The 21,304-nt window shown below is 39.0% G+C and overlaps 2 protein-coding genes across 2 annotated transcripts; both read right to left on the bottom strand.

Annotated features, from left to right (window-relative positions):
• Positions 1-5,011: 5,011 nt before the first annotated feature.
• On the bottom strand, positions 5,012-12,585 carry LOC116178132 (general vesicular transport factor p115). Its single transcript, XM_031497524.1, has 4 exons — positions 12,382-12,585; positions 11,446-12,327; positions 5,942-7,045; positions 5,012-5,619 (listed from the first exon to the last, which is right to left on the bottom strand). The coding sequence occupies exons 1-4, from the start codon at positions 12,457-12,459 to the stop codon at positions 5,260-5,262; spliced, it is 2,424 nt and encodes an 807-aa protein (XP_031353384.1). The 5' UTR covers positions 12,460-12,585; the 3' UTR covers positions 5,012-5,259.
• Positions 12,586-15,454: 2,869 nt separating this feature from the next.
• Positions 15,455-21,034, bottom strand: LOC116179806 (integrin beta-nu-like). Its single transcript, XM_031499659.1, has 10 exons — positions 20,820-21,034; positions 18,433-18,631; positions 18,055-18,386; positions 17,718-18,008; positions 17,348-17,671; positions 17,146-17,300; positions 17,004-17,099; positions 16,877-16,954; positions 16,294-16,643; positions 15,455-16,250 (listed from the first exon to the last, which is right to left on the bottom strand). Exons 1-10 carry the CDS (start codon positions 20,964-20,966, stop codon positions 15,892-15,894), a joined length of 2,331 nt encoding a protein of 776 aa, XP_031355519.1. The 5' UTR covers positions 20,967-21,034; the 3' UTR covers positions 15,455-15,891.
• Between the last annotated feature and the right edge of the window lie 270 nt (positions 21,035-21,304).

Here is a 21,304-nt window from a genome sequence, read left to right as displayed (position 1 = left end):
GCACACTTGTTCTCAATCAGTGGTGGATTGGACAGGCGGGCAATCTAATTTCTTTTGCAATGTGGTCTCGTCCTGTCTTGTTTTTCTTGGTCATCCTTTTCAATTTCTACTTGTCACACTTGTCTTTTCTTTCTCATTCTCCAAACCATCTTAACTGCTTGCTTTCAATTAATTCTTTTGAGTTCTTCCCTCACAGATTCATTTCGTACTGTATGGGATCTGTTGCTTCCCTTTACTCTTCGTAAAAGTATTTCATGTCGATGTATTGTAACTTGCTTTCTATTGTGTTATGTGTTATCATTTTTGTCCTAGTGTTTATTTCCTTCTTTGCTATGAAAGTAGGTTAATTGCTGAGGGTGAGGTGTCCTTACATTGCATTATACCCTCATTCTCTATCCATGTTTCCAGATATTGAAACGTTTCTACATGTTCTACACGTTCTTGGTTTAACTTTATGCATATTTTCTTGATTTATTCTTTTACTTGCATTACGTTATTTATTTTATTCCTATTCTTATTATTACTCTTATTTCCATCCGTTCCACTTTCAGATACTGATTTTATTTGATTTATTTTTGTTACGTGTACTTTCTCTTTTATTTCATACGATAATTATTATTACTCGTAGACTCAACATTCCCTCTTCCGTCTTTTATATTTTCTCTTATTAGCGTTTATACATAGCGATAAAGAATGAGTGACTGTCTCGAGTCACCTTTGGAATTTTTGTTTAGGTACATGGGAAATCGTACTTCCAAAGGTGACTCGACAGTCACTCATTTTTTATCGCCCGATATTGGGACTGTGTTATAGGGTTACGGTCACAAAACACAGAGTTCATATAAATGTCGAGCGAACCGAAGACGAGATCGGCATAAACCAACCGCTCGCCCGAAATTCTGGACCATGTTATACGGTTCCGGTCACAAAACAAAGAGTTCATACCAATTTCGAGCGAGCTGAATGCGACATGCGAGATGGGCATAAATGAACCGCTCGCCCGAAATTCTGGACAATGTTGTAGGATTCCGGTCACAAACACATAGTTCATACCGCAGTGCCGAAAGAACCGAAAACGAGATCGGCATATATCAAACCGCTCACCCGAAATTGTGGAGAGTTACACGGTTCCGGATAGAAAACAAAGAGTCAATGGCGGGATCGGTATAAACCAACCGCTCACCCGAAAGTCTGGAACGTCTCATACACGGTTCCGGTCACAAAACACAGAGTTCATACCAATGCCAAGCGAGCCGAAGGCGAGATCGGCATAAACCAACCGCTCGTCCGAAATTCTGGACCATGTTATACGGTTCCCGTCACAAAACAAAGAGTTCATTCCAACTTGGAATGAGCTGAATGCGACATGCCAGATCGGCATAAATGAACCGCTCGCCCGTAATTCTGAACAGTGTTGTAAGATTCCAGTCACAGAACACAGAGTTTACCAGTGCCGAAATAACCGAAGGCGAGATCGGCATACATCAAACCGCTCACCCAAAATTCTGGAGCGTGTTATACCCTGTTCCGGTCACAAAATGCGAAGTGCATACCAATGCCGAGCGAGCCGAAGACGCGATCGGCATAAACCAACCGATCGCCTTAAATTCTGGACCGTGTTGAAAGGTTCCACCCTGTATATACAGCTTACGACGATACATACATTTTGGAGAGTTGGCAACCATACAATTTCTAGGTGGGAAAAAGCTGCCTGCGCCACCTAAGAAAGCACGAACGGGAGTTACGTTTGGCGTCTTGTCTTGAATGGCGGTCGTGAACGTTTCGCTCCATAAATGTTTGTTGTTATTTTGTGTTATTTAATGCAGGTAGTAATTTTTGCATTTCTTTATATCGTATTTGTGTTTTGTTTGCCGCATTTTATATTTTTTGTGTGTTTCAATATTTGTTTTTGAAATTTACTTGGTTTAACCGCAATGCAATCATATGTGTGATACCGTTATGCTATTGTTTGTAATTGTTTACATTTTTGGTGTAATGTTTGCTTAATTTATGTTTATTGATGTTGATTACTTGGTCTTGTCCTTGAAGTTACATTCATGTAAGTTTTCATTTTATTTTAATATGTGGAAATTACCGATTCGTTTAATGTATGTACCGACTTGTTGTATGTTACTAACAATTTTCTCCGTGAATGAAGCAGTCTCGGGAAGGTGGAAAAAGAAACTGTAGTCTATATTTATGTGTTAGGGCACCTAATTCCGTGCACTGTCTTCGACATCCAACTGTAGGTTCGAAACCCCGAAACCAGGGGCGGACTACCCATCTTGCAGGAGCGAGATTACGCTAATCAAAGCTCTTTAGTTTAGAATCTATGTGCGTTAAATGAGTGGCGATTCAATAATTTCCACATATTTTGTTTTTAGTCAAATTTGCCTACAAGGCCATGTAATTTTCCATCTTGCTTTCAACAAAGGACTTTATTGCACCAAAGATGAGTCACATCGTGTGTATTTCACCCTTTCTCAGAATCTTGGTACCTGCTTCTACCTGACCCATTGTCCCCAAAAACTTGCTTTTAACCTTGAGTGTAACCATCCTTGTGTATATGCATTTACTATCTTTGTTAACTACTGCTTAAACTTTTACAAAATATTTTGTTAATTAACTTTTGGACTATTTTAATCAAACTGCAAGGTTTTTCTTACGTCGTACTCTTTTTATCCTTGGCAGTGACTTTTGCGAGAGTACGACACCTTTTGGCTTTGTTTGTTTTGTTTATATTAATGTACATCAACTAAATTTCCGGGTTTTCTTAAGACTTAAGACGATGCGCACATTTTTGAGAGTTGCAAACCACGCAATTTTTAGGAGGGGAAAGCGATTTGCACAATCTGGAGAGCACGAACGTTGGTTACGTTTGGCATCTTGTCTTGAACGGCGATCGTGAACACGTCGCTCCATAAGTGTTTGTTGTTATTTTGTGTTATTTAATGCAGGTAATAATCTTTGCATTTCTTTATATAGTAGTTGTGTTTTGTATGCAGCATTGTATATTTTTATGAGTTTCAATCTTTGTTTTTGACCTTTTAACCTTAATGCAGAATCACGTATTTGATACCGTTATCCTTTTGTTTGGAATTGTTTACGTTTTTGGTGTAATGCTTGCTTAATCTATGTTTATTGATATTGTTTACTTGGTCTTGTCCCTGAAGTAACATTCATATAAGTTTTGAACTGACTTGTTGTTTGTTACTAGCATTTTCTCCGTGAATGAAGCAGTCACGAGGGTGGTAAAAATTGTAATCAAATTGAGTTACGACACCTAATTGCGATATTGTCTTCGACATTCAACTGTAGACTCGAAACCCCGAACGAGGGGCGAAGTTACCTATCTTGCGTGGGCAAGATTATGCCCATCAAAACTCTTCGGTTTAGAATCTATGTGCGATAAATGAGCTACGACTCGCTAAATTCCATATATAGTTGAATTTGCCTACAAGGCCATCTTGCTTTTAACAAAAGACTATTGCACCAGAGAAGAGTCACATCCTGTACTCTTAACCCTTCCTCAGAATTTAGATACCTGCTCTTACTCTTGTTTTTCACCTGGTATGTAACCAACATTGGGTAGGTATATGCATTTACTATCTTTGTTAACTACCGCTTAAACTTTTATAAATTATTTTGTTAACTAACTTTTGAAGTGTATTAATCAAACTGCGAGGTTTTTCTACGTCGTACTCTTTTTACGTTTAGCAGTTACTTTTGCGAGAGTACGACACGTTTTGACTTTGCTTGTTTTGGTTATATTAATGTACATCAACTAAATTTCCGGGTTTTCACAATCATAATTACGATCATTATTAAACAACTTTTTACAATTTCAGTGTTTTATTTTACGTTCCTTCCCTACTGTGCTTCAGATCAAAGCGTTATTTACAACTAACGTAAGGAGGCACTGCTTTAGATGTTTGATCACGTGCCATTTTTCAAATTTAAGCGGGATCTTGTTTAATTTTGGAGGGAATCTTCATTCGGGTGGTCATTTTTAAACGTTGTCGGGTTTACTTTATTTCAGGGTTCTTGTAGTGTGAAGTTAGCGTAGAACCTGGGGGTTAAGCACACTACAAACCTCGGAACCTATCGAGCACTAATTTTTCTGAAACACAGTGGATCAGTGCTTCTGCGTTGCACACTTCCATAGGTGATACCCACTTCTGATGAAATTTCTTCCACGGTTAATCGGAGATCACGTTCAATAAGTTCTCGAACGCCACGAATGTTGTCACAGTAGATACCCTTCTTTATTAACGAGCTCCCAGCGACTTTCTAACTTTGGGAATGGGCCGATTACGATCAAATTTTGTAGGTAGGTGGATTCATTATCAAATTTGTAAATCGGAGTTCGTGAATTGGCAATGTCGGCCAAAAAATAAGAAAGACCCATTTGATATATCCGTACTGAATTGCATCAAATTCGATATAGGAGTAGCTTTAGCCATATAATGCGCAATGCCGAAAGTCAAGTGTAATAATAATAAGAGTACGCCTTTATTTAATAACTGCAGAAAGGCCACAAACTGGAAACGGTCGAAGGAACACTGCTGCGCGTTCTAGCCTTCCCCACGGAAACCATCACAGCCAAATAGGCAACACTCAATACTTGCAAGCCGAGATCTGGGGGAAAATTAAAAAACCACAAGTAGCTGTCGACACCACCAGATGAGCGACGGTCGTGCTTTTTCATGGGTGACCTTTAACACAAACTATAAGGGCTATAATTATAACAAAGATTTAATTTTATTCAAAACGATTTGTACATACTCAAAATCTATTTTCACTTTCATTGGTAGGTTCATCGATTTGCAGTAACTTCTTATAAACGAGTTGTAGTGGCGTGGTGCACTGAGGCGAATAACTACTAATTTTCATTTGGGTTGCGATTCATTACGGCTCGCATCCAGGCAAGTTTTCCTATAATTTAAGTGTCGCCATGGTTGACGACTCAAAGGGACGCATAGACAGACTGCGCGCTAAGAATGATATTACAAACGGAAGAGATGTTTTATTACAGATAAATGCAAATAAATACAGGAAGGACAATCAATTGGCATTTTAGTAATAGACTTCCATATCATCTGAATCAGATACAAATAAGGAAAAAAATTATAAAATGCCATTCGAGCCGCACAATTTAGTACTTTGTAATTGGTATAAATAATTTGTTATTTCTAATCCCTAAAACTATTACATTCATACATCACTTCACTAGCCATACCTCGCATTACATAAATCTAATTACTTTACATCGTTTTCATCAATAGAATTTACATCGGAATCATCATCGTCCTCAATATTTTCACCTAATTCACGCAGTCGTGCTTTAAATGCGTTCAGTCTCGAACTCTGATCGGTGAGTAGCTCAAGCAGGTCATCCTGATCCTTATGTAGACGCTCCAATTCGGCATCCTTTTCTAAGTTCTCTCCCTCTAACTGCTTTATTTTCGCTAGTAAATCGCGGTCGTCGCCGACACCGTTTTCGATCAATGGCACATTATCCGGTAACGGATGCACGGCACCCGCCGACAGTTGGGCTTTGAGTAAGGTGTTCTCATCTTGGAGTTGCAGGTTGGCTATACGTATCTCCTCGCTTTGAACCTACGGGAAGAGTTTTGTTGCATATTTAAACTGTCAAACTTTAAAGTTGTTCAACTCCAAGCTCTTGATTTCCGCCTGTTTAAATTCGGGATTGCATTCCGACTTTAACTACTTGGTGGTTAAAAGCGGAGCAGACTCGAGCTGGCGTGTTTGCCAAAAAGTTACTAACCCGAATCTGAGCGCTCAACGCGACCTTTATTCCTAAGACCCAGAAAACTCGTGTAGACTAGGACTTTGTTCAAGCACACCGGTGGTTATAAGTGAACATTACCGCCGTGTCTGAACAAAGTACTGTCTTCAGCGAAATTTCCCTGACACTTACGTGGAGATCGTTGTGTTCCGCTCTAACTTTGCTCAGTTCGCGCTGAAGCTCCTGTAGACGTCGGTCCTGATCGCGAATCACGTCTTTGTACTGCAACAGCAACCCGTTCTCCTGCTCGCTTAGGCTGAGTTCGGTCATTCCGTTCGATAACTGTTTCTGTGCGCCTAAAGTTTTAACGATGGTACTCTCAAGCGCCTTAAACAGTTTACAGAACTCGAATTCGAGCAGAAGATCGTTGGGGTACTTCGCCTTCAGTTGCGGCTGTTTCGCGGCCTTCGCGTACATCTCGTTCCTCGATATGTCGCTCAATTTCGAAATGTAGGTTTCGATTCCGATACGTTTCTCGATCAACTGCGACAAATTCTCTTTGGAGTAGTTCGGTACGCTGTTATCGTTGAACACGACGCAAATGCCCATTAGGAACGCGCACATGCCTTGTAGGACTTCCTCGTTGTTGTCGAACTCGGTCGCGGACGACTGAGCGGTTAGGAAGGCCATTGCGCCCGGTACGTTCAGGAACATCGAGACGGCGGGAGGACAATGTGCCATCCAGGTCGCCAGTAGCATTAACAGTCCAATTTTCGATTGTAACTTGGTGGTTTGTTGGAGAAACGTGGCGCACTGGTGGAGTAAACTTACCGGCTGCGTGCCTAAAGTCGTCGCGAGTAACACACGAAGTAGCTGCTCCTTTTGCGCGGGATTTTCAATTAGTGTATGTGATAGCGCGACCGATGAAAACCAATTACTTAAAGGGTCCAAATTAAAAACACCCCCGCACAATAATTGTCCCGTCGTTAAGCTACTGTTGTTATTAGTGCTCGGTAGCAAGGTCTGAACGACTTGCTGCTGACCGATTTCGTTTTTAAAAAGGAAGCATTCGAAGCAGTACAAAACCGCACAGCGCAACAAAAACGGTTGCTTTTCGTTCACCATTGACATCAGCAGAACGACAATGGCCGGTCGCGGAGGATTTGACGGCGCGTTTACCGTACAGAAGTACTCCTGATTGTTTAAATTGCCGCGTATGACTTCGGCCACGGTATTAATCGTTTCAGTTAGAATATCGGCCGGAACACCGCTCTCCATTAGGATGCCACAGAGAACCTGCAAAGGGCTAAATGTTCGTTTAGTTGTTACATAAATAAGGTACTAGGTCGAGGATCGTGGAGGAGTAACATGGTTTATGGAAAATATGAATATCCACTTCTTGACAACAGTTTTAAGGTAGGTATATGAGGCGCTATATTGCCTACAAACGTTCAATTTTTTAAATATCTACTGCAAATTGAGGAGAAAATCACTTCAGAATCACTACTAACATTTTGTAGAATTTTCTAGAATTGTTTAGAATTTTCTAGAATTTTTTAGAATTTTTCAGAACTTTCTAGAATTTTTTTCCGGACACCCATGCACACAATTGTTATTTTATATCATTTTTAGAATTGTTTCAGATTCCTTTTAGAATTTTTGCCTCCTGTCACTTTACCAGACTCTTGTCAAAAATGACACTTAATAAAAAGTTTTATACTGTTGTGTAGCTACGTCACGCAGACGTTATTTTGGTCTCGGCAGCTTCAATAAGATTTGGCGATCCTGTATGTGTTATAATTTCAATTTGTAAGTGCACGTCTGGTGGGTTTGTTTTACTTGAATGTGTATTTTCATATGTTTCTCCTTTTTAGAAATGTTAAATTCTAATCTAATTCTAATATAATAATTCTCTTAAATTCTATCGCTTTGTAATTGTTCAATTTAAATAAGGTGTGTTAGAAGAAGACACATCTGGTCAAGTTTCCACTTTAAAAACGGTTTTTATACAGTCTTTTACGATAAGAAGTGTTTATCAAGCAAAGGTTAATTAAATTGAAGGAAATGCACATCTGGCGCCGATACGGAACGCACGTGTTTCGAAGAATTGCGTGTTTCTTGTTGAGAAGTGGGGACGTTTCGCGCGTTCCGGCGGGATGGCGATTTATTTGAAAATTCATAAAGCAATCTGCGGCTCTTTTGATACAAAGTTGCGGCTCTCCGTATTTATCTAAACAAATTAGTTCATTTGTTCGAAATTCGCCTTTTTAATTAATCTTATTTATTTACGAAATCAAAAGTGCACTTGCAGCAAATAATTATCTAATTTGTGACACTTGTTTACTTTCTGGTATTCTTTTGTTTTTTAATATAGCAGCCTACTCCGATGTATAAATACGTAATTAATTAATGAGTAGGTACTTTTGTGAAAAATATTGAATAACATAAAAACTTCGGGGTTTAAGCACAGGGCACCCCTTATAAACATTGAAGAGAACACAAAAGACAATCGAATAGCGAAATAAAATAGTGGTAGTTCCATTTGAAAAAGAATAGTTATAGCACTTTGAACAAATGGCATTGAAACAAGTATAAATATGCAGGATGTTCTATTTAAAAAGATCAGTACATTTTATATTTATTGACATCATAAAAATGGGACACCCTGTACATCCAAAAATAATTTCTGTAGATCCGGAACCACCAATATTTTTTACCATGTATCAGCTATGTAAGAAAAACCGACGCACTGTTATATAGCCAAATACTATAATAATGAATCAAAAAATTTTGGTGGCTCTTTAAAAACTGGGAAATTTTGTAAATTGTAATTTTTGGCTCTTCCGTTTCAATAGGTTGTCGACCCCTGGCTGTAGTGGAAGTGGTGATATTCAAAATATTTGAATCAAAGGAAAAACGCTGGCTGCTAGTTTTGCGACGGCTAAAGAGCGTGTACATTATTACGCTAAATTTTCGGCAGTCAGCCCTGTTTGTTTAGTTGAAGATTGTTGTTGAAATTTGTGCAGAAGCAAGTTAGCTAAAGTGATGTCAGAAGTATAACTCGCGCGTCCGATTACAGAGAAAGAAAGATTCGCAAGGGATTGGTGTATAATAACAGCCCTCAAATGTGAGTGTCTCCCACGTGTAGGTGGTGAGTGAGTGACCTATTCTTAAGCTCAGAGAGTGCATAATGTGCATGAGTCTATGACACGGTATCGGATAGCTTTCGAGTAGGTAGTGGTGTCGGCCCAATACGAAAAATCTAAGGCCTCAGTTAGTAAACAGTTAGGGGGTGATCTTGACCCGCAGATGAGATCGACGGTGGTTGATTTATTGACTGAGGCGTGACCCTTTCTCCAATAGGTAAGAACTCCATCTTAACCCTTCAGGATGTCATCTCCAACGACTCATTCAACCCCAATCGCCAATCGGAGTGTTCGGAGATCCAGGACAGCTCAGCGCCAGATTGGGTGAGAGGCCCCCTGGTGAGTTACCTAACTAATTGGCGATGATCACGGGTATACAGTCGCGATCTTTGTTTACATGACTCTCGACCGCAAAAGATGACCAGTCAGACCGAATGCTGCCATGCTACCCCTTATGACCGTACGCGTACATTACAGAGGGATGTTTCTAATGAAAGGTGAGTTTACAGTAGATTTGTCGCATCTTAATAATGGGTTCTGGTCCCCATTTAATTACCCTTGTTAAAAATGCCAACCCCCTTCATTACACTAGTTAAGATTTTTTATTTATTTGTTTGTCGATCGACTGCGTGCGGGGTAAAATGTCCAAACAAGCTTTGAAAGCTTTTCTTTCTTTCGGGGATTTTGCTTTAATTTTTTGTGTTTCGAAATAAATGTTTGTCATTGTAAAACAACCAGTTGTGTGTTTATTCGAATCCATTGTGCAACCCAGCTAGAGTTTTTCATGTCAGATAGGTTTAATTGGGCAGATTATGTGAAACTATTGCTTGCAAAGGGAAAATGTGGACTATGCGCATCCGTTGGTGAGGGCAAAACTTCAATTGTCTAGAAAACGAAGTGTAGGAAAAGAGAACTTAATAAAGGAAAAATCGAGGGAAAAATGATAGATGTAACTGAGAGTAACTACGTTCACGTGGGCATACGCATTTTGTATACAGACAAAAGAAAGTTTGATAGGTTATAATTGTTACCATCCTTCCGGTCTTCGCGTTTCAGGTTAACAGTGAGACCTCTGGTGGCAGCACATTGTAATTAATATTGATGGGATAAGACCGCCATTTTGTTTATTTACAATGGCCACAATAGTAATGAATATTGTAGTTTTTACAGCTGTAAAAAAATACAATTGCAAAAATTTCATTTGCAATCAATGTAATTACACTTCAAAGAGCAAGGATAGTTTAAACGTCACATTTTATCACGTTACTTGCAAGAATTTTAAATGTGATCAGTGTAATTACGCAACCACCAATAGATAATTAACGAAATCGTCGTCTAACGCATAATATTTCCAAAGTATTTAATTGTGAACAGTGCAATTACACAACCAACAATAAGAATAAGTTATGGGTCGTAGATTATACATACTTACCTGTGTTTAACGATAATATTCTGAAAATTTTGAAGATACTTGGTACTAAAAATACGCATGATTTTGCGTAGGGGAGTGGGGGTTAGTTTTAAACCTCACCACGTATCTCCAGGGGATAGGGGTTAAAAGTAGCTAAAAACATCACGTGATTAATGGACGACCATTTAAAGAATAATCGTCTAGTCTAATGCACAATATTTCCTGAGTATTTAATTGTGAACATTGCAATTACACACCAAAAAATAAGAAATATATGAACGTCATTCTGTGACAAACTCCGCTTTGAATAACGTTCACTGCTATCAGTGCAATTACGCTACAATTAAGCGTTCGCGTAAAGTGTAACCTATTAACATACACAACCTTCTCAAATTTAAATTGTCATTTATTAAAGCACGACAAATCAAAAAATATTGTTTAAATTGTGGTCAGTGTAATAATGCCTCAAATAGTAAGGCTGTTTTAAAGCATGATCGACGTAAGAGAATGTAGGCGAGTTGTAAAGTTGTACGAGTGCGCTAGAAATTGAATGATAAAATTGTGATCTTTATTTGAAATTAGAAAATTAAGTTAATTGCGTGCTCAGTATTATTTATTTATTTTTGACCTTGACTTTTAAGTGGGCGGGGTTTCGCCAGGCAGGTCTACCAACTCAACCTACTATACATTTAGAAATATCCATGGCCAAACCCAGGTTTGAACCGGGGACCCTTAGCACCGCAATCAAACTCCCACTCCACGCGCCTCAGGTACCTACTGTGGAAGGATTATGGAGGGTCGGCCGGATTGTGGAGATCTCTGTGATTACAGGGTAAATAGGGGGCAATTGCAATGATTTTGAGTAATTCGAATAAATTTGAGAGAAGGTCTAGTCCATGTATTTAAATCTGTGCCATTTAATAATGACGAATTAAATACTGCCTCCATTAAAAAAGTTTGCATTATTTCTCAAGCACTAATTTCTATATGAAAATGTGTAGTCATATTTTTATATCATTCATAATAATGAAACTATCAGCTTTTGAAGCAGTATTTCCTACCTATATGCAACATGCAAAATGCTCTGCACAGTAAAAAAAAAGCCACCCTGTATACTAAGGCAAGGTACCCTTACAAACCTCTAACAAATTTGCGTTCCTCATATTCTTCTGGCACACACTCGTAATCTGCACAGGATTATGAGGCGACACCAACGTGCGAATTAATTGCAACACACAGTGAATATTGGACACCTTCTGTGGGGACCAGCCCGTCTCCTCGATGTTCTCCGGTATCACGAACATCGGCGCCAACCTCTGTATATAGGAGCCCTCCTTGAAGAAATTGATATTGCTCGTATTATTCTTCAACAAATTCAACATCAAAAGGAGACAATCCTCGACGACAATCCCCCCATCCAACCACCCCTCCTCGCGCATCACCTCGAACAGCCGATCGAAGGCGTTCTCAAACGCGACGATCTTCTGAATATTCGCGTTTGCCTTCGTCAGCTGTATTAGAAGCAGCAGGGCGTCGTTTCTAATCACCTCTCGGCTGTCGGCGAGTAAGTCCATCAATTTTGATATGCCCATCGGACTGACCAGTATGATCTCTTGTATGTCCTTCGGCTTGTTGCTCAGTAATGACGTCAGTAATTTCACGGCGGGCCAACGTACTCTAAAATCGTACTCCTCCAAAAAACTGAGCACCAAAGACACATTATCGGGATTCTTTATAAACATCTCCGTAAATTGCTCGCCGACATTAACGTTTAACCGCACCCCACCTTCCTTTTCCTCTTCGAAGTTCTCCACCGACGTTATGTTACACAGTGTGTCCAGGCAGTAGCCGATTATTTCGCAATCAGCGTGATCAACTTCGAGAGTTTGCCGCAGGGCGTCCATTCCTTGCGCCCCAACTTCGAGACGATAATTTTTAGATAAAGCTTTAAGTGCACGACACGCATTGCGTCGGTCTTCTAATAATGTGGAAGATGTGACTCGATGAACTAATTTTTCAACCTGAAACGTTTACAATATTTTAAAAACAGTTGTAGGGGGAACTTTACAACATACGGTTTCGGCCCCCGTCGGTTGTGTTCCTGGCTGAGGGCCCCCCAGTACCGACTTAAGACCGCTTTTCAAGTATTCCATTTCGGCAGTAACATTGAATTTGTTGAATTTTTGAAGAATTTGTTAATATAATACTGATTAATTGTACATATTGTACACGTCAATTATACATTACAGAAAACCAAATCTTTTTTAGGTTAACGTCAAAAGCTTACAGAAATGCTCTTTAGATGGCACCACTACACCTTACCCACTTAATATACGAGGGTTAATAAATAATTAAATGACAATTTTGAGACACTACAAGAAATGAAATGATTTGGAATAAATACAATCGTACCTGGAATAAAAATATGTTAAATACGTACAAGATTTGGAAAAATTTGAGACGTTTAAACCTTGCAGCCGTAAAAAATTGAAAATATTCGAAAAAGTTTAAAATTATGAGACAATGGAATAAGATTAAACCCCTACATGAATTAAAATAAATACAAACACCCTTGGAATTAAAAGGTGTGAAAACGTCAACATTTTTAAAAAATATGAACGAAAAGGAGAAGTTTGAGAAGCCCAAACTAACCGCAAATTATGCAGCTAGCTCTGTTCTGAGACCCTGGAATAAAATTACACCATACTGTGCCCGAACAAGATTAGGAATAAATATGGACTAACAAAGAATTAAACAGTCGACACAAATCAAAAACCTACAAATCATCGTTACCTGAAATAAAATTATATGCTGATTTGGGGTACTTATAAGTACGAACGAAAAGAGAGAGACAGTTGAGAAGAATAAAAAAGGCACACATTATATGCGCTGCATTAAGACATTATAATAAAACCACTCTGCAGGACCCTTACTAAGATTTGGAAACCTACAAATAAAAATGAGTTTTTTCAAAACTTATAACTTTTCCACACGTTAGCATCTGTTGAGACCCGCCACTTTCCTTTTATTGTATTTAGTTCTCATGCTTCACTTGGCCTTTTATTGGGAGTAGATACCTAATCGATGTAGCAATTTGTGACATGGATGTTCAATTTTATTACTTCTCAGAACTTTAGTATAATCGATCGATTTTGTCCATGTATGGGTGCGGAAAAGTAAAAAGGCTCGAGGAGAATGCGAAGTACTTGCCTAGGCCAAAATTATGTGCTGAGGCCCTGGAATAGGATTAGATTAAATGTAGGTATTAAATACGTAAAAAATTTCGAACAATAACGAAAGAAAAGGCTCTAGATAAATAAGCCAAATGCAAATTATGCGCTGTTCTGACATCCTGAAATTATACCTACATGTACGGTCATTGACAAACGTAAAGATCGCCTAGTAACTAAACTCTGAAGCATACGCAACAAACTCCGTCTGTTTCTTTAAGCAGGAGATGCCTTAACTTGTTGATTCGCATTTCCAAATAGCACATTATATTCAAATGTTAGTTGCGTTATTGCGTATATGATGCAAGATTTACCTACTTGGCGATCATTACTTTTGTCAAGACTGTACATGATTTGTAATAAACACGAACGCCCTTGTAATAAAATGTGTTAAATGCGTATAAGATTTGAAATAAATACCTACAAACAAAAAGGGGCCCACAAGAAGGATAATGTAGGCGCCATTTATGCGCTTCATTAAGATCAGGAATTAAATTATACTACCCTTGTAAATAATATGAATAACACCTGGATTAAATTATGCCGAACACGTGCCTACATGATTTGAAATAAATTAATAAATACAAACAGAAGGGGTACAGTAGGCGCAAATTATGCGCTATTTTGAGAGACCTGAAGTAAGACTACTACTTTAGTAAGCACGAACTATGTGCGGTTTTGAAACCGTAGAATTTTTACTAGACGAATCTCTGGTTAAAATTTCAAAAAAATCTCTGCGTAAATAAAAAAGTAGACATTGCATGGTCTGCGCATGCGCACATCTGATTTTTACAATATGAGTTACTTGTTTTTACTAGAAGCATCTGTGACTTAAATTTAAATAGATCTCTATAAATAAGCAAATTTAAATTGTGCAGTCTGCGCACGCGCTCATGAATCGAAAAGATTTTTTGTGGTTGAGGTGTCCGAGCTATAAGCTACTTAATGCAAAAAACGAACTAAATACCTTGCACTCGGTAGAAGTAGATAAGGCGTCGGACTGACTGACGGACGCTTAATTAGGTGCTATAGTTACAAACAGAGTTGTGGTGACACCCCTACGGTTAGGCAGCACACCTTACATCTGAATGAATTGGAAAAAATACGAAACGCTCTGTAAGAAACAATCATTAAAAGTCTTTGACCGAGACTAGGAGATTTTTGCAACGAAGCTTCGTGTAGAGTTGGCGTGGGTTACCTAGTAAATTCCGAGCCCTTTTTCTCAATGTTTATTTTGTTCGTTCTGTTTTGAAAAGTGTATATCAATTATCAATCTTGTCTGTAACTATTGATGGTTAGTACGAGTACGAGTACCTACCTATTTATTTATATTGTTTTATTAAGTATTTATTTATGAATTCACGCTGAAGTATACTATCTGGTTGCTGTTGACCTGCATGACTCGACTAACCATTTATACCATGGATACGGAGTACCTCACACTTAGCATGAATATTGCTGTCATTTTTACCTGTACCATTGAATAAGTGCTTATTCAATGCCTGTACCTTCCGTATTACATTAATGGTAGGTAGTATTACTGGAGTGAAGGGATGTCATTGCAGTGTTTTTACTTGTCGCACAAGCCGACAACATCACAACTGAATTTCAAAATGTGAAAGGTGCCATAGCACTCTAACTACATACAATAAAAAATAAAATAAAATAAATAAAAGTCACCTATGGAAAATTTCACTTTAACTCAAAAACTATAATATGCCCTAAATTGGATGAGACCAGTAACGCACTAGGCATTAGGCAACCAATACCACACACCTTCGAGCTATAGCGCGGGCAATCGTGTGTGGGACTGGCTGCCTAGTGAGTTACTATCCTAACACTCTGTACTAATCTTCCTTATAACAAAGGATAAATCTAACCCTTACGTCAAAGCAGGATAAAATTAATTAAGCTAAAGGAGTTTTCTCGCAATTGTATTTTAGCATTACGTATGTGACATCTCAAACAAATGAACAAAGTTACCTACCCTTAAGTACGGCTCTTCCCTCAACTGTCTATTTTAGTTTTACAAACCTTGCACCTTGTTTTACAGGCCTTGCAAATTCAAATTTATAAAGCAAACACCCAAAAAAATTGACAAGCAACTAATACAAAACAATTACCCTACATCTTATGTTAATTACAATAGTTACAATTACAATGAATGAATGAATGAAGAATGAATCAAACTACGAATCAAATCGGATTAGATCAAACACGTTGGTTTTTCTATAATAAACGAGACCCGTTTTGCGAACACACATTACAATCGTCTTTTACACCAGCTTCAGAATAACAATTTAGCTTAGTGTTACATCCTTATAAACACAGCCCTAAAGCATTAGTTTAGTAGTACTAGTTTCTGCGTAATTTTTGCAATTCGATCGGCATTTCGTATGTGCGAATGGGCGAATTATACAATGGATTCTCTTCAAGCATCTTATTCCTTTGGATTTCCCTTTTAAATTCCGCATATTCGCGCCTATCGTCGTTCATTAACTTCACTTTCCACCCCAATATGGCCATGATTCCGGCGCCGAGCACGGCTCCTATAATAATCCCTATCACAACACCGGCCTGTACTGGTTTAGCACATTCGTCGTAAATTTCCAGCTCGACCGTTCGGTCCTTGCCAATAATGTAACGGAATTGTGCATCGCAAATGAATCCACCTTCCTTCTCGTGCCGAAGATGACAAGTTGAGCCGTCGACAGCTGAAAAACGTTGGTAATTAACGCATTTTTGACGGTTGTTTACCAATCGACTGATTTAACGTTCTGATGACAAAGGGCTTGCCATCATTTGTGCACTTAGTCGAACTGTGCTCTACAACTGTTTCCAAAACACAGTCCTCGTAATTGGAACATAATCCCTTGCAAGTAGGGCAAATTTCGCAGAACTCCCCACTGTAGTCTTGATTGCAAACGCACACTCCACATTTGCATGTCCCCTCGTCGCTACATACTCTGTCGCTACCGGGCGCTTTGCACCTTTTGTTTGATGTCGGGCACGAGCAGTCTTCACCGGTAAATCCAGCCTTGCAGATACACTTTCCTTCCTCGCAAATACCTCGCACCAAACCTCCACATATGTCTCCTTGTTTGTCCCTGTGTATCAAAATGTTTAATTTAAAGAGCAAACTAAAGGCAAGTGCTATTCATTAAGAAGTAGACATAGGGGTTTGTGTGTATTGTTTTTCCCTATGTCTACTTTTAAATGACAAAATCCTTCCGAAGGGCGCCTAATTTTATGCAACCAAAATAGCTTCTTAAAACAAATAAAGATCTAACTGTCACATCAATGACTTTTCCAGCTTCAGGGACCTAAAGATTAGACTTACATCATGCACTGCTTATCTTGGCAAAACTCTCCCGTGTATCCTTCATCGCAAATACACATTCCACATTCGCAATCGCCTCTAAAATTGAAGATTGACACTGGATTCAGTTTTGCGTAATGCAACTCACCGCCCATAGCATGTACCTGAAGTGTACGTGTCATTTTTCTCCCGACACTCTTCAAACCGTTGGTTTTTGCAACTGATTTCACAATTGTCTCCCTTCCTGAAAAATGGATCATGAAATTTGTGTAGAGAATGTACACCATTACCATCCCTCTTCACATTCGCATATTCCGCACCTGTGTACACCATTTCCCGAACAGTTCTTCTCGGTTTCCTCATCACATTCGCACTTTCCAATATATTCCACGTCGATTATGATTTTCTCCGCGATATTCTTCTCTTCTATTATAATAGTTTCCCTCTACAATAATTGAATAGCCTCAACTTTGTAGTTTTAGCAGATCTTACCTTTAACCTGTCAGGAACTGCGTCCACCTCTAAAGTTACGTCGAAAACGTACTCTTTGCCAACTTCAACATTATCACACGCGCTGGACACGTTCCAACCTGTCAACGTGTTGCAATTGGTCTTAAATGTAACTTTGATGTTTTCGCTTGCAAGCGCCACAAAGAAAACGTTCCGAACGACATTGAAGTAACCCTCCGTGACCAAATTAAGTACATTAGTCGACTTTTCCGCAAGCTTCCCCACAGAAGACACGTACGGAAGTGTCTTGATCACTTTCTCGTAGTATTTTAGGGCATCCTCTTTGGCCGCGAAAAGCACGTTCATCTTAAATCAACGTAGCAAAAGTTTCCCAAAACATTGCCACTCTCACCTTGTGAAACGCCAACTGGCGAAAGACCTCTCCCAAGGATGGGTAGTCGTAATCCAGCGAGCGGCTGTAGATACCGTCTTGGTCCAAGAAACATTTTCCGGTATTTCGCTTAACGGCCCCAACCAAAATGCCATCGCCCGCGAAGTGCATTAGGCCGTCAGTGGCGATCACGATTAATTTTCGCGAGTTCTTTCTCCACTTTATGTAGTCCTCGCAGTAGATAATTTGCAAGAGCGCGTCCATTCCGCCTTCCAAGTTGTCTAAATTTGACGTGGTTTTGCTTGCGTTCACCTGCAATTGTAAGACGTCAAATCTGTGACACTGCACAGTTTCGTACCGTATTGACGAATTTCTCCACGTCATTGGTGAAGTTCAACTTGTGCACGAAATTGAAGGGCTTCTCGCAGGTTTGTCCGTAGGGCTCACAGGGGTTCTCCAGGAAGTGGGGTGCCATTCGCGAGAAAGGAAACGCCACCTTGTCAGAGTAGTAACCAAAGGCGACGCGAAAATTCTTCGATAACTGCTGGAGAAGTTTAGTAAGATCGGCACCCAAGGTTGCCATGGTTGCTATGTCCTTATACATCGTCTCGGTTAAGTCCATAAGGTAGTACAGATCCAACGGGTAATCTTCTGCCGGTCGATAAACGAACTGAAAGTTGATCGGTTGCTCTGGAACGCGTAAATGTGGATTAATCACAGATCAATGTATACTTACTCGCTTTAATCTGTACAGAAACCTTCTGGGGTTTAAGTTGTATTGAGTCCTCGATATTGTCCGGGTTTGTAACACCTCTGAAATCTTTATTTTCCATATCCAAGATCTTTGAGTCCTCGGAACTTTGCAATATGTTGCTTTTATCGCAGCCGTCTCTTACCAAGCTTTCTAATGGCCCGCATCGGTCACTTTTGAAGTTCTAAGTACACAAGAAAAATTAAATTAGTACTGCAGTTCAAAAAAGTAACCTCCTCGCCCCAATGACAGACCCAAATAAAGGCGACCTATTGATAAAATACTACAAGTGGTTCTTCTTTTAGTCGGATATAAAGCTATCTATGAACTTCCCAATAATTAATTTTAAGCAAAATTAACTAGGTAGGTCGTTTTTGCTTCACACTCCCTTTTTTTATTGATTTGCCGTTGAATAAACTTTAATTCATTTGCTCTTTATTAAAATGTTTTTTGCAATGTGTCATTAAAATGCAAAAAAAAGAGAAAAGAAATTTCATTTGACTCAAGGAACCAATATCTCAAAAAGCTTAATTCATCGTCTCCCCTCGAACTGCCTTAGGGAGCTCACATTTTCTTCAAACAGGGTTTTAGAAGAAAAAACTTACAAACATTAAATCTCTAATTCGATCAATTAATGTTAATTGAAAATAATTTACCTTGCAGTGAAGTATTTCGAACTTTGAACTGCTTGAACACTCGCCCTTAGCTTAACACGCTTTATTTTCTCGAATATTAGTTCTGCTCTCGTATAAAATTTTTGAATACCGTCCAACTCGTAGAATTAAAAAAAATCTTTCCAGTTTTCACCAGCTCTATGAATGAACACCCGGTATAAAGAAGTGCTTCGTTACGAAAGTGTCGTCCCGAAAGTATTTGTGTTGGTTCTATGAGTTGAAGATCGAAGATAAAGGTAATTTTTTAGAGTTGTGTTTCAGTCGTTGCTACCGTAATTAACGCTGCAATTAATCCGCCGTTTGCAACCGTTCCCGTCCAGATATTCCAATTGTCTTTGTTTCGTCCGAAAGCTCTTGTCATTTGAAGGACGAGGACAAATTAATATTTTAGAATTTTAGCCACGTTAAGCCATTATTTTGTTTCCTATGTTAATTTGAAGCAAGCTTAAAACCAGTCCATATCATGCAGTTTACATATATATCGGTAGATATGGATGATCTCGCCAATTGAGCTGCGAATTCCATTTGGCCATGGGTGTTAATTGGATTACAAAATTTTGGAATGTTACTCCGGCAATAATTAATTAATACAGATAACCGCCGCCGATTAAGTCGAGATTACATCCGTCAAAAGCGCCCTTACAAAAAGAAAGAACGTTATTAATTAAAGAGCTTTAATTTCTGAGCGTATCGCAAAGGGTAGGTACTCCGGCTGGTTGGGTTTCACGTATACCGCTTCTTCATTTTGTAGATGTGTATAAAAGGTAAACGCTTAATTTAGAAAGGGCTTCTTTTCTTTTTGACTATCGCCGTTTTAAAAGTGGTATCCTGCCGATCAATTTTGGCTTTGATTGGGAGCTTGTCGCGCCGCAGCGTAGTTACAACGTTTGCATTTTTTTACCTCTATAAAGCGGAAAAGGTCGGGATGAAAGGGCTATAGAGGTAAGCGGTACTATGAGCGTAGTGAGTAAGGAGGGCATATGCAGAGCGGAGAAAAATTGCGTTTGAGAGTTGTGGATGAAGTATGAAGAAAGGAAGCCCAAAGAAGCAAAGTTTAAGGGAAGGTAAAGAGGCCGAAAGAGACAACAAAAAGATATGTGGATAGGGTCGTGAAGAAAGGTTGGAGGGGGTTGCCGGGTTGTTTGGTTTAGACCAACTTCACGATGTGACATGAATCTATCGTTGCCATTTTTTAAAATTTCATTGGTCGATCTAATGCTTATTGTGTGATTTTATTTCTTATAAACAGTCAATTTGGTTAAAAATATAAATTTAACAATACAAAAACGCCGAAGGATCTCTGTGGACTGGTGAAAAAAATGTATCTAGGATTGACGACATTCTGGAATAAAATGAATGCCCTTTGGTTTGTGTAACACCCCTATAGCACGCCGATAGAATTTATTTTGAGAGATTCGAGATTTATTATAGAAAATACACTTGCTTTATATATAAGCTGTGTATATCGCTAGCCGAAAGCGCCACGAACTTAGAAACATGCCCCAAAGGACAAAGAGTCAGAATTGGTGAAAGAAAAATGTGATTCAGTATTAGAGTATTCATATGACAGAAACAAAAGGTTACTCATTTAGAATACGGAGTAATCTGAATCAAGCATATAGCTTGATTTTTACTATTTTTCCTCTATGGCTATGGATACATTTTAAATTTCGTTTCGATAGCTATAGTGAGATTTACCTCTTGAAAGCACCAACCACAGTACGTTTCCGCCTGTATGCAAAGGTCACAGCTCCCAAAATTCTGGCACAATCTCTCTTGGGGAGTCAGCGCCGACATCGTAATTTTGAACAGGATGCAAAAGTAGCACACAAACGTTGATCTCATGGCGGTTATTTGCACTACAATGTGTACCGATTGTAGGTACACTGTGCACGGTTCTTATCTACCTGATAAGATATAAGTACGTGAATTTAGATGTGTCTACAGCGATTGGGTGATTTGAAAGGGATTGGCGCTTCAGTTAAATTTCTGGTTTATCTTTTTGTATTAGTTCATTTATTTCGCCTGACTCAGAATAACCTTATACTGTAGCTGGACTGCATGTCACAGAAAGCGACTAATCAACAATGGCGATAGCTCGGGTCTTTTCCTTTATTCAAAAACTCTTATGAGGAATTCTTTGTGTTCTCTTTTCCAGATTTTTGGAACCTAATAATACTGCA

This window comes from Photinus pyralis, unplaced genomic scaffold (genome assembly GCF_008802855.1).
Source record: "Photinus pyralis isolate 1611_PpyrPB1 unplaced genomic scaffold, Ppyr1.3 Ppyr1.4_LG8, whole genome shotgun sequence".
Taxonomy (NCBI): Eukaryota; Metazoa; Arthropoda; class Insecta; order Coleoptera; family Lampyridae; genus Photinus; species Photinus pyralis.
This window is presented reverse-complemented; position numbering and strand designations above follow the sequence as displayed.